A 13,971-nucleotide genomic window follows, 5' to 3' on the forward strand; every position below is an offset into this window, starting at 1 on the left:
CCCAGCCACTGCCTGTATTTACTTCCTCTGCAAATGTCTCAGGAGATGTAGCTGGAGTTACAAGGCTGAACAAAAGGCAGCAGAAACCCCACCATCCGGACAGGGGAGCCAACACTTGAGTCCAAAGTCTTTTCAGGGAATCAGACTGTAACTGAGCAGACAGGCAGAGCTGCCTGCAGTTGTCTTTTGCCTCCTAAAGTCTTTTGTTTGAAGCAGCGTGGAAGTGTCTTTGAGCAAGTAAACTTGTTAAAGGGTGTGTATTTCCTGGACGATGACACTGACCTTACAGACAAACAACTCCTGCGCTCTCGCTAATGAGGCCGGGAGGCCTGCTTGAACATCATGGATGGGAGGGGGTCGTCATCCTCCGTACACATTGTCACTCAGTGTCCACAAAACATGGTTGCAAACGTTTTAACGACTCATCTGCTACTCTGACTTACTAGCTATAAAGTATGCTGTCAATAAATCATCAGTAACAGGAAGAATCATGTTGTTACTAGTAGGCAATATTTTTCCAAGTACCCAAGGTAATAAAACTAGTGAAATGGAAATGGTCCCTGGATTAAAGTCAGTACCTGAACTAGGATTCTGACTTCTTTGTCTTTGGCATGCGAGTTTTGTAGCAAGTTCCTGATACTTGGTGTGATGTCCTCCTGTGTTAAGAACAGTCTCTTAATGTGATCATGAGTTAGCTATTGAACTGTGTTAAGACAAAGGCTCCTCTCACCAACTTGTGTAGGCTTTAGAGGGACTTCCCTGGCAGTCCAGTGGTTGAGAGTCCACCTTCCAATAGAAGGGACTCGGGTTCGATCCCTGGTCAGGGAACTAAGATTCCCACATGCCAAGGAGCAACTAAGGCTGTGCACCACAACTACTGAGCCGACCTGATGCAAACTACAGAGCCCACACACCCCACCTAGAGAGTCCCGCACAAGCAAAGGAAGAGCTCTCTTCCTGCAATGAAGGCCCCGTACGGCCCCCAAACAAAAAAACACAAAACTAGGTTTTTGAAAGATGCTGAGGAAAATGGGCCTGTTGATATCAAAGAGCGTCTGCCAATGATTCAAATTCTTCCTTATCCCATTCTGTGCAATGATTCATAGTTACTAACCACTTACCTACCATAAGAAGCCAGAAGTCACACAGGCACTGCGGGAAAGGTGTAACTAATATGGTGAGGAGTGACAAGTATGTATGCATGTACTGGGCTGGAGGAGCCAAGACTACTATTAACCTACTTTATCATTAGAAAAAAAAAAATTCAAGGAGGAGGTAAGATTTCAGCATCTCTTGGGTTTGATGATGGGAAGCAAGGGCTGATGTGAGGATAAAGACCAGTGTATCCAGCCTTGGGAAAAATCCTAAGGGAAGGCTTTGATGTAGAAGAGCTTCCATGAAAGTCACTGAACAGAACTGACAAAGGGAACAGGTCAGAATGCAGAGTAAGTCTCAGAAAGGAGGGGCACATAACAGAGGGTAGGATTTTCAAGTTAATTCACAGTGAATTATCCAGATGCCAGTGGGAAGGAATGGAGCTGTAAATGTTATGATACCAGAAGGACAGGGTCACGGTGCAAATTCTGTGCTGTCACAACTCATCTCTGTTCTTACCCCAATCATTAACCACAGTTCACATACCATGATGCTTTATGAACCCATCCATACTTACAAATCTTAACAGATTAACTCATTCAACAAGCAAAACTTATTGAGCATTTAACACGAATTAGGGACACTGTGTTGAGTGCTTAGACATAATGAATAGAAAAAAAAATTACAAACTCCTCAGTATAAAAAAAAAAATCTTCCACTGAAAAGGGGGAGTGAGAAGGTAGTACATGGTCACTTGGGAACTCAAGCAGCACGTACATCCAATTCAACACATTTTTAAAAACACTGAAATTCAAAATGGAAGATAAATGAGACCACTTCTGAATGAATTAAAAAAAAAAAGTTGTGGGGAAAGGTTGCTGAAAATGGTGGGTTCATATCTGAATTCAAAGTGCTGTAGAAGGAATTCCCACACTGGGAAAGAGGTGAATGAGATCGACTTTTCATACTGAAAAAGTCTTAGCAGTTAAGACTTTAAAAGATATATACAGATACAGATACACACATTCATGAAATAAAAGTGTTGGCCAACTCAAAGAAGAAGTCTAGGGGACTAAGAAGGAACATGAGCTTTGGAAACAATCATATCTGGGGTTGCATCCTATTACCTAGGATGAGCTATGAGAACTTGGGAAAATTACCAACTATCTGAAAATGTTTTTCCCCATAAGATGAGACAAACACTAGGGATGTCAAGATTAAGTGCCTGCACCTCAGAGTCATCCACTGCTTTCCACGGGAGACCACAGGGCCATGCTGCCATGCCTGGCCTACCGTAATGGCAGCCTAAGTGCCTCCCACGTGCCAGAATGACCTTCGGAAAACATAAGGTGAGAAGTAACACACCCCAGCACAGCAAACCCCTCACCACGGCGGTCGGGGCCCGGCTCATCCAGGCCCGGCCTGCCCAGTGCTCTCCCCTCTCCCCGGCCTTCCCCATGCTTCCCCACCCCAAGGCCTCTGCCAGTCCTTTCAGAACGCCTTCCCTAGTGCAGCACTGGCGTCTTCTAATTCTCTGGAGACCAGGTTTTTAAGTGTCAGAGCCTCAGAATGATCTCCCACCTGAAATGTCTCCCCATCACTTCTTACAGTGCCCACTGTTTATCTCTAGCAACTCCCTTACAGTAACGTGTACTTTCTCTGTCTGTTGCCTGTCTTTAAGCAATACGAGAACTTTGAAGACCCAAGTGCCCCTTGGACCGAGCACCAAGCCTGGCACCCAACAAGTCATTAAAACTGTTTTCATGTAGATCTCAGTGACGTGACCTTCTGTCTTCAAGGCAAAGAATCAGCACCAAAGCTGCCCATCTCATCTCAAACTGGAAATCGCGTATTTTCAGGACTTTTTGTGCTTCTTCATTTGTAGTAAATGTCTGCTTTCTGAGAAGTGAGGTTTCTTCTACTGAAACTCTTTGGTTATGTAAAGACAGTATGGTGCAAAAAAAGAAAAAAGAATACAAATACAGGCACATCCAAAAAAAAAAAAAAAAGAGAGAGTGAGAGAGAAAAAACTAATTATGTCCTTTATGAGCTGTGGCCTGGGGGGATCACATCACTCAAGTCTTCCACGTTCCTCAGCCGGGCTCAGGAGATGCCTCAAACTCTTCCTAAGAAAAGGAGTCTGGGGTGGGGGTGTGGGGACCACTGCTGCCTGACCAATCGTCTCAAATGAAGCAACGTATATAAAAGTGTTGTGTTGAAACTGTAAAACAGCATCTATGAAGGCAGTAAGCCGTGCTGAGTTAGCTCCACCACTAAGGGCTTTCATGCCCCGTGAGGGTGGCAAGTGTGACATATTTCAGCATGGTTTTAAATGTACCACATTCCTGTGATACTAAGACTGAGATTTTCTATCTTCCCTCCCCTCTTTCCCTTTTTTCCCTGTCTGCAACATCATAAAGCATGCAAAGTGCTCAGTCATGTCTGACTCTGTGTGACCCCATAGACTGTAGCCTGCCAGGCTCCTCTGTCCACGGGATTCTCCAGGCAAGAATACTGGAGTGGGTTACCATTTCCTCCTCCAGAGGATCTTTCCGACACAGGGATCGAACACTCCTCTTTTACAACTCCTACACTGGCAGGCAGGTTCTTTACCACTAGCGCCACCTGGGAAACCCAGTATCATAAAAAGTCAAGCACATAAAGGTCCTAACAACTAGACTCTTCTAAACAAAGGAGGACAAAAACAAAAAAAGCATCACTGTGATTTCATAGCGGAGCTCACATTTCAGAGAAACTAACATGAATAAGATCTCGGATCAAGTTCAAAATGCCAAGTTGCCCACTGCTCTGAGCCTCAGCCTCGCAAGTCAGAGCACCACCTGACAGAGGCTATGGAGGGACAGACAGCAGTTCCCCACGATCACAACCCCTCCACCCAGCCCCTCATTGGTGTGGTGGTTTTAGTTCACTGGCATCTGTGTCTAGCTTTCTGAGCCATGCTTGGCCTCAATGGATCAGTGGAAAAAATGAGGGAGTCTCAAGTAATAAACTGAATTATCAATCAATGCGAGAGCGCCCCTACCTCCCCGACCGGGACAATACATTCCTACTGTGCCTGCACTCCCCTGGTTCCACACCCTCATCAGTTCAGGTACTGAGGTTCTCTGGCAACTGTGAAGCACTTGGTTGGCTTCCAGGTTCCCCTGCCTTTGCTAGAAAACGGCTAAACTTCCAAAAAGTGCTCCCTGAGTCGTCCAACATTCCCAGACTCCCACCTTATGGCTGGAGGAGTTCTTACTAATTTTAGACTCAAGGATGCCTCCTGTGAGCAATTAGCCATCCAGAGGCCCCGCCCCCATCCTGCCGAGACAGCCAGCATCACTAACATCACTAACGGGAGACAACAAACACAGCAATTAACAGAGGCTAGACCTGTAAAGCAGTCAAACCAAGCCAAAACGGCCACTGTGCCACTTTGATAAACAGACTGAGTGGAGATCTTTCCAAAGGAAATAAGTACTATCTTTCCCCCAAGAGTTCTGGGTACAGACAGCAGAAACAGCAGAGAAAAAAAAAAAATACTCAGGCAAAAGACAGACTAGGAGACAGAGGCAGAAGGGGAGAGACCCACAGATAATGATGCTTCTACAGACGGGGCCCTGGGGTGGAGACAACAAGGGACAGAGGGACACAGATCTCTCTGGAAAAGAGCAACTGACAGTGAAGTTCTCCATCTGTGACTTACAAGAGTAGGAGGTTCTCTTGAGCAGAAGAATCCATTTTAAAGCAAGTAAAATGACGCTGAAACCTAAGTGACTAGATGATTCTTAAGTCCCCAATGTTTCTGGTCAGATATCCTGCTAAGAGCCTTAAAATCACCCACCCAACTCCACAATCCCCACTGTACATGCACACACACACACGCACACACACACCTCTCAGCTGTTCTCCCAATCAGGGTGGCCAGAGACCCAGCCACTGGATTCAGAGACAGAAAGAGGCTGCGGCAAGGCCCCTTACCTTCAGCAGTACCACGTCCACAGTCCTGTCTACCTTGGAGATGTCACACAGGCTGTAGCGCCTCTTGTACCGTTCATACATTCTGTCCAAACGCAGAAGAGAGGACACGAGATGCAGGAGCGGGACCCACTGTGCCTGGGGGGTCAGGGGGCTTCCGCCGTCCGGACTCCTCTATGAAGAAAGCCTCGAGGGATCAAACCACGCAGGACCCCAAGTCCCTCCCCGGACGGAGAACTTCCTGGCGATGCCTGAGCCCTGGGGTGATGCACGCACAACTCACAGTATCCACAGTATCCACAGTAAACGCCCCTTGATGCTATACTTTAGTCAGATCTCGACGGAGAGAGAAGCACAGACTGTTTCCATCACGGGCGATAACTCCAGGAGAAAGATGAAGGCTTAACGGGCTACGCATGCCGGCCGACGCACGTGGCAGGGAACAGCCCAGAGCAGGCAAGAAAAAATCCAGTATGTACCTTGTCGGGAAAAGGCAAGCAGAGAAGAAGGGAAGACAGCTCTACTTTGAAGGGATGACAGGACAAAAATTTCTCTTGAAAACCTCTTCTTGCTTAAAAAAAACAAAAGCAAGGGAAAGCAGTATTTCCTTCACAGCGCAGCAAAAAAAAAAAAAGCAAACAAGCAAACTGAAATTCTGTTCAGAGAAAGAGTCTCTCTAGTCAGCCTCTTGCTCGCCAGGCAGTAGGGCTTGGTTCTGATTTCAGTTGAAAAGATCTAATGACAGCGGAGTGAAAGCAGGAAGGAAAAAAAAGACCACTCCTCCCTCCGTGCTCCCTCCCTTCTGGGGCGCGGGCCCCTCTTCCCTCCCTCCCTCAGGAACGTCACGACTTGCCCTTTCGGCTCAGCACCAGCAGCCTCTGAGGCTTGAAAACCTAAAGGCACTGGTGGGAACATGATTCATCCCCAGACGAAGAGGAGAAAAACAAGGCTTCCTTTTCCAGCCAGCTTCCTCCTCCTCCTCTCACGCTGCTTCCTATGAAAAAGGCTCTGCAGGGCACCTCCAGACGCGCGCCCGGACTGAGGTCGGGGCGCCGGTGACAGAGGGAGGGGGTGTCATCCTGCACACCGCAGGTGGGCACGACACGCTCCTCTGTCCCACCAAGTCAGGGAAGTGGCCACTACCCCAGGCACGCGCTGCAGTGCCCTGCCAGGCGCAAACCAGTGATTTAACGTGAGAAAAATGCTAGCCTGAGACTTCAGGGACAGGTCTCCAGGATCCACAAGGGCTTTCGGAAGTGGCCGGTCAGGCTTAGAGATCAAGAGGTCAGTTAGGTTTTTCTCTTTGCGGAGAGGAAGGGAGTGATGGGGGTGGGTGGGTAGGAGCAGTGCTCTGAAGACAACTGAAGAGGGGAGGCGAAGGAACAGGTGCGCGGGCACGGGTGTCAGCCGCACTGCCTGGGACCAGGAGGAGCCCCTGGCAGGGGCTGCTCCCACTCTCGTGACCGAGCCTGCGCGGGGCTCCATCACCCCACACGCCCGCCCTCTTCCACCTGGAGCTCTCCGGCCCCACTCTAGCCACGATCATCAGGGGCACACCTGCTCCAGAGAAGAGATTTAATACCGAAATTTCTGTCAGTATCACCAACAGAGCCGATGAGGAGGCTTTCCAGGAGCAATAAAAGAGGCAGAGATGGGCCGGTGAGTCACCATGTCCTCTGGCCAGGCCGTCAAGTGGCTGACCAGCTCAGAGGAGAGCAAGGCAGCGAACCCCGCTAGGACGCCCCTCCCTGCTCCCCCGGACACACGCAGCTGTGGCTCAGCCAGCTCAAAGCCTGCAGCCCGTCCGTCCCAGTCTCATCCATGGGGTGGGGTGGACAGGCCCTTCCCTTCCCCATACACCCACAACGAGCATCATGCTGTGACGCTACCAATGTGGACAGTGAACCAGATGTTGCTTTTCATGAGAGTGACGATGGAAAACAGACCATTGGAGAGACATTAGAAAGTTGTAAATAAAATTCTAACTCAGGCTTACCCAAAGGGTGGGAACCTGGCCAGCGACTTACGACGACTTTGAAAACTATTTGGTCTAGGATACGAATGGAAAGATTCTTTAGGTTTTGGAGCAGGGAAAAAATGGATGGTTTATTATCTTTTCTGCATGAACTTTCACCAAGCTGTAACTCAGAACTCTCCCTCCTCCCCACAGAAAGACAGAGCCGTCTCCCCTCTGTCCTCAACATGGTTTACTCCCCACTGCCGCGCCCTTCTGCTTTAATTAGAATCAAATGCTTCCTGCTTCCAAGGTTCCCAGGCTTCTCCCTAGGGATCATAGATGCTTTAATCACCATACAGCCTTTCTATTCCCAGTCTTGCCTAACTACTGACTTCAACACAGATAATCTACACTGATTGAACAGATACTCTGCATTCTGCGTTATCTGCATTTATACTGCCTTGCAACAAAGGCAAACAAAAGAAACAAACAACAAAATCTCTGTCCTTGAGAAGTTTAAAAGAAATCTGTTTCACAGTAAGACAACTGTCTAAAATGGCCCAGGTTACGGTTTTGAGACAGTTTCTTTTTTTTTTTAATTTCTGCTGAGATGCTGGCTTCGTGCTACAGGCTGGAAATCGAGACTTCCTAGTTGTTCGGTACACATAAACATGTTAAGAGGATTTGGAACTGTAATTGCGTGCTCTGTTCCTTCTTGGAGAACAAATCCTCTGGGTAGGGAACACATGCCCTGGGTGGGGAACACAAGTCTGCTTTGCTGTCCCTCTGGATCTGTTCGATACTCACCACAGAAGACAGAGTCTGCGGTCCTGTGCTTTTGCTGTTGATCTGACAATTCCAGGTTTTTATCAAAAACATCTGGAACTTTTGAGCAGTTATTCTGTTAGGATTTTGAAAGTCAGAAACCAATCATTTTATATCCAAACCAAAGCTGAGACCTATGAAGCTTCGTTTTGAGGACATGTCTCTTCTCCTTTAATTTTGGGAACTTAAAGAGTAAAATATGTTTATTATCTACAACCTCTTTTCACAATAGTAATTATTCACAAGATTACTTATATCTCCCTTCTCTCTGTGCCCTCCATCCCACACTCCAGCTACAACAAGGAGGCCTCAGTTCAGTCAGTCGCTCAGTCATGTCTGACTCTTTGTGACCCCATGGACTGCAGCACGCCAGGCTTCCTTGTCCATCACTAACTTCCGGAGCTTGCTCAAACTCAAACAAGGAGGCCTACATTCTTAAACAGAAGCAACCAGTGCTAAAAGTCTGTTCATACCACAGGCCTGACATATCTTATTAAAGATTCCAGAAAACAAAGTATAAAAATATTTTTATGAATTTTACTTTAACTCGTGCCTTTCTGTTCACGAGTTAAATTTTCCCTCGATATTTAATTCTAAGATCAAACACCTTATCCAAATTATTTAAGCGTTCTTATGGGTCAGCGCTATTTGGCTGCTTTTTAGTGAGGGCAGAACCCAACCTGAAGCCCCATAGTAAAGTTTCTGAAATAGGACACCATCTAGTGGGTGTACTGAAGACCCGAACAGAACACAAAGGCCAGTAAGCATTGTGGTCGGAGTGTGGGGTGTCTACTGTTACTGAAACATTTGTTCTGTAACCTCAAAGTTTGAACATACAGCAGTAGCATGTCACTGGCTCAACGACACACCAATGATCAATTTCTTCTCTGCAAGGAGCACAAGGTGAAAATCAAAGGTTCTTTCCATCCCTAGGTCTGTCACATCTCACCGAGCACCCTGAGATAATTAGACTGGCTCTAGGACCTAGGTTTCCAGAACTGGGGCGTGAGAAATGCTGGACACTAGGTCATATCTGAAGTTCCTTCCTGATCTGATACGGTCAGCCCGAGATTAACAAATCTTTATCACTTGCCATGTAACTCACAGGATGTGGGTGCAGCAGAGAAACAAAAAGGAATTGAGAAATTCCCTCAAAACCTGTTGTAGAAAACATGCAGTGCGTTCTTCCTAATGAAGATTTCCCACGTTTCACATGAAATGAAAAGGAAGGACACGACTGGCAGAGTCGTCGGTTTTCACGCATCTGTGATTTCATTAACTTAAAAACAGTCATCAAGAGCTACAAACCTGTTGGTGGCAAAATTTACTAAAATACAGATAAAACATTTATACTGTTTTTTCTTATTAACAGCCTCCACTTGAGCAATGCCAGTCTGCTTAAACTAAGTCTGCTTCATGTAAGAGACCTGAGTATTTGCAAGAAGAAGAGAAGGATTTACAGCAACTGCAGTGCTCCACAGAGGATTTCCAGTTTAGTTCAGGTGTTTCAGTTTAGGTGTTTGATCAGGTGCTGCTGACCCAGGAGGGCGAGGCCCGAGGCCCCCTCCCCGGCATTTCTTCCACACCCAGCTCTGGAGGTTGCAGGAAGGTTAAGAGTCAAGGGCAATGGGAAGACCTGTAGGGCAGCGACCAGCCAACCAGCAATTCTACCTGGCAGTCCCTCTGCTTTAATCCTTTCTCACCTTTTCCAAGAAGAAACCTTAACACAAGTTAGCTGATGGCAGCAGCAAGAAGCAATTAAGATGGAAGAGAGCAAGACAGAGCTTTAGAAACGTCCCTTCCCCAACCTGTGTGCCTCACAGGAAAACAGGTCTCATGGAACAAGAACACAAATGTTAAATTTTACTAAAATTACCAGCAGCTTGATGACAGAAAAGGAAGGAGGAGGGAAGAAAGGCAGACAGCCAGATCAGATTTCATCTGGAAAAGTGCTGATAGGATAATTTAACCTCTAGGACAGGTCTTCTGGGGGCAAGATTTATTAATAACATTTACTGAGTACTTCCTGTATGCCACGTGCACCCACATGTACCATTTCGTTTATTCTTCATAAAAAGCTAAAGGGTGAAATGTCACTGTCCACTTTACAGATGCAGAAAAGTACCACCGAGTTTAAGTCGGTTGTATCAGGTCAGTGGGCTTCCCTGGTGCCTCAGCAGTAAAAAATCCCCCTGCCAATGCAGGAGACACGGGTTCGATCCCTGGATCAGGAAGATCCTCTGGAGAAGGAAATGACAACCCACTCCAGTATTTTTGCCTGGAGCATCAATCTCATGGACAGAGGAGCCTGGTAAGCTAAAGCCCATGGGGTCACGAAGAGTTGGACACGACTTAGTAACTAAACAACGAGGTCACACAACTAATGAGTCTGCATTAAATTCAATTTAAGAAATCTTTCTTTCCATATGCATCTTATTTTGTCTTGCTGCTGCTGCTAAGTTGCTTCAGTCGTGTCCGACTCTGGGCAACTCCATAGACGGCAGCCCACCAGGCTCCCCGTCCCTGGGATTCTCCAGGCAAGAACACTGGAGTGGGTTGTCATTTTCTTCTCCAATGCATGAAAGTGAAAAATGAAAGTGAAGTCGCTCTGTCATGTCCGACTCTTAGCGACCCCATGGACTGCAGCCTACCAGGCTCCTCCATTCGTGGGATTTTCCAGGCAAGAGTACTGGAGTGGGGTGCCATTGCCTTCTCCGAGTAGTCCCCTAAACTGAAAGAAAGAAAACTCTCAGGGAGAAAACCTAAGTCAAAATTTGAGGAAACAAAACTAGAACTCGCTTCTCATATCACTGGCATTCTTACATGTGATTTTACAGAAACGAACAGAAACAGAAAAAGGATAGAAAAAGACTATTTTTTCAATAAAAATGACAAAATGGTTCCTAATTTTGGAAAGTACTGGTAGAAAAAGTGTGGTACTACACTAAATGGACTCAACTTCTTTGCCATCATTTTAATACTTGACGTTTAATTTTTGTTAATAGCTTCTCACTGTGCTAATGTTACAAAAATCAGAACGCACACATCCAACAGAGAGATGAAGAGCTTTACTGACAACGGTCTCCAGGTCTCCTTCAGAATGAATGGCTGTACTGTTCTCCATTTTCCTCTTGGGAACAAACATTAGTTACTTTTTATGGCGGCTTTTAAGTGAGTATCTGAAGGTACTCATCCTGACTCACCACCCTCCCCAAAGCTGCTCCTCTGGCCCGTGGTTCCCACAACTGTCTCCCAAGCCACAGGGTACCCGACTGAAGGCCCTTCAATGGCGGGTGTCCTTCGTGTGATGCGAACACTGAGACAAAATCCCTCTGGTGCTGAGTACACCGGGACGACTAAGATCACACTGCCTTTCTTTTTAACACACATACCACACTGCTAGACGAATATAAGCTTGGGGTGAAGTGAGTCACCTCTCATACCTTTTCGTTGGACATATCAAAGCAGGTCTCTTTCATACCATAATCACGTGATTTTACTGTAAACCCCGCTTTATGCATTTTCCTCTTTAAAGTGTACTAGGTATTTTGTAAACATTTAATTTTTTTAGAATTTTCAAAGTGTCCCAAAGAATGTGGCTTTAAAATACATCAGTATTTTAAAAACCTAGACTGCTACGGATGCCAAAAATGGGAGTTTAGTATCAATAACCATTTAAACCAACAAATTTTACATGGACAAATACTGCTGTGATTGCTACAGCGTCTCACGAGTCACTGTCGGCAATCTTCAACACGCTTTTTGAAATTAGTTCAATCATGAGGCAAGTACGCACTGAACACTGTGTTTGGCACTGAGAATGTAAGAGAGAACCAGACGGACATTAAATAGTAAAAATAATGTATGTGAGAAATGCCCGAACAGAGGACTCCCAGGCTACCAGGAGCTCATCTGCCTTCCGATGGGACATGAGCGTCTGTGTCTGGGGCTCGGAGAACGGCTGGGACGGGCACAGTGATGATGGAAACCGACATAGAGGCGTGACATCGAGGAGCCAGAGGGCAAGTGGTAAACAGAGCCCGAGGCTGTGAAACAGTCAGGCCACAAGAGAGCTGGGATTGGCTCCGGGAATGTTCCGTGGGCCCTGGCTGGGGAGAGCAAGTTCTGGGGCTGTAGTGGAGTGAGGAAGGCTGAACTGCAACTTCTTTTGAATTTCTACCATTTCACAGGGGAAATCTTAAGTTCTGCCGTATACCCCGCTTCTTCCGGTTGTCTCGTGAGACGTCTTACCCTTCAGACAAAGTGCCTTAGTGAATCCTTGAGGAATGGCTGCTACAGGGTGGCTAACCTGGGAAGAAACCTTTCTGAGAAGGAAACGAAGCACCAGCAGAGAAAAGGACTGCTGACACGCAGTGAGCTCTCCGCCGTTATTTCAGTTTTGTCCGAGAGAGCGTGCCAGAGACCGTCCTGGTGAGGAGCGTGAACAAAGGCCTGAGGAGAGAGCAGGGCGGACAGTGTATGGCAAGGAAATGGAAACAGAAGGGAACGGCCGACAACTGAGAAACTCCCTTTCCATATGATCATCTATGAAAATGAGAACGGACCTCATTCTATAAAACAAAGGCAGTGAGGTCAGGGAGACAGCACTGACAACTGCAGACCATAACTTCCCAAGGGACTACGTCATCACCAGCGTGTCACGGCCAACTAGCAGCCAACTTGCTAGTATCAGCCAAGATTACTTATCCGTTTGACAATATTTAAGTATCGGCTGAAGTTATAGGGCTCTGTGAGGTGTCATGAGAGATGTCAAGATGGATGAGACATTTTGGGGACCTTAAGGAAATATACCAGGGACCATGGCATGAAATGTACACATGAGAAAGCTTGGGTAGTACAAATGAAACACAGGATTTCAGCAAGGAGTAAGGCGCTCTCGCTGAGCTGACCAGGTAGAAAAGTTTCATGAAGGTGGTGGTTTAACATGAAGGGACAGAAAGACAGAAAATGGGAGGGAGGAGGCAGACACCCCAATGCACACAGCGACTGAGGGTACAGGTGCTGATGCACTGCAGGCATGAGTGAGGACTGGCAAGCCGTCCATTACCTGCATCGGACTCAAGACAGTGCTGTGACATTGGTCTGGACAAGCGTTCACAGCCTAGATTACAGAAGCGTGCAGTGCCTGCTAAAGAGTCGAGATGCTTTCAGAGGCAACAGGGAGCCACTGAAGATCTTATAGCATGGAAGCGGCACAATCTGCGCTGTAATTCAGAAAATCTGTGCGAGTCTCTAGCCTTATCAAGTCTCCTGCTTGTGAGGATACCAGGCCATGATCCTTATCCAACCTTGTCTGCTGTCGGTCCTCAAGATGAGTTAACAGTTGGTTTCTCGAGGTTCCACAGCTAGGATGTGGGGGGTTCTTCCTACCTCAGTGACCCTGGTTCTTAGGACAACTGTGGTTTCTGTAATTCCCTACCTTGTCTCTCCACCTTCCCACGTTTCTATTAACAGTCATGCTCCCCGCCAACTCTAACTCTGCTTATAACTCTGTGCTGTGAACTATGGTGCCCTTAGACCCCCGCACTGGCGTTGAGAGTTCCACCCTGTGCTCTTCCTTGTGGCTGCACACACCTCTCTAAGTAGAATGCTGAGGGCAACTGAGCACTTCTTAAATCCCTTCCAAGGCGCCAAAACCGGTCCTAGACATCCAAGGGCTAGAGGATAAACTGATTATACATCCGTTTCCTGCCACAATCACAATCCTAAGACTTTTCAAACCGCTGGCCAGATTTAGCTAGTAAATGAGAGAAAAGGTCTCCGTCAGTGTTAACATACACAAAAGGTGAGCCGTCTGGAAGAGTTTTTAGACTTAAAGAATAGAAGTCCTGGCCAGACATGAAAACTGGTGCTCAAAATAATCATACCTTTAGGAAAAATCTGAATCCCACATAAAATGAAATGTGTCACTTTAGGAAATCACTTGACTTATTCTTATTTTTCACTTCACAGAATGAAGAACAGCTCCAGCAGAGTCAGTCAGACGAGCCAAAAAGTGAGTCAGCTTCCCATGGACAGTGTCCCTGGGCCCTCCCAGGCAAACACACAGTACAGTCATGCCTTCCAAAAAAATGAAGAAGGATAACTTGCTTTTT

The 13,971-nt window shown here is 46.7% G+C and overlaps 1 protein-coding gene across 12 annotated transcripts in view; it reads right to left on the minus strand.

Moving 5' to 3' along the window:
- The window catches only part of AKAP13 (A-kinase anchoring protein 13), a 318,012-nt gene that overhangs the window by 106,962 nt on the left and 197,079 nt on the right, over positions 1 to 13,971 (minus strand). Inside the window, exon 1 of one of the 12 annotated variants that reach the window (XM_081550457.1) lies at positions 5,077 to 5,824. The exons of the other annotated variants lie outside the window; for them this stretch is intronic. Coding sequence (XP_081406583.1) covers positions 5,077 to 5,157 — 81 coding nt within the window. The 5' untranslated portion in view covers positions 5,158 to 5,824. Of the gene's footprint in view, positions 1 to 5,076; positions 5,825 to 13,971 lie in introns of those variants that run through there. 12 annotated transcript variants of the gene reach the window in all.

Source organism: Giraffa tippelskirchi, chromosome 12 (assembly GCF_054371585.1).
Source record: "Giraffa tippelskirchi isolate mGirTip1 chromosome 12, T2T-mGirTip1v1.2.pri, whole genome shotgun sequence".
NCBI lineage: Eukaryota > Metazoa > Chordata > Mammalia > Artiodactyla > Giraffidae > Giraffa > Giraffa tippelskirchi.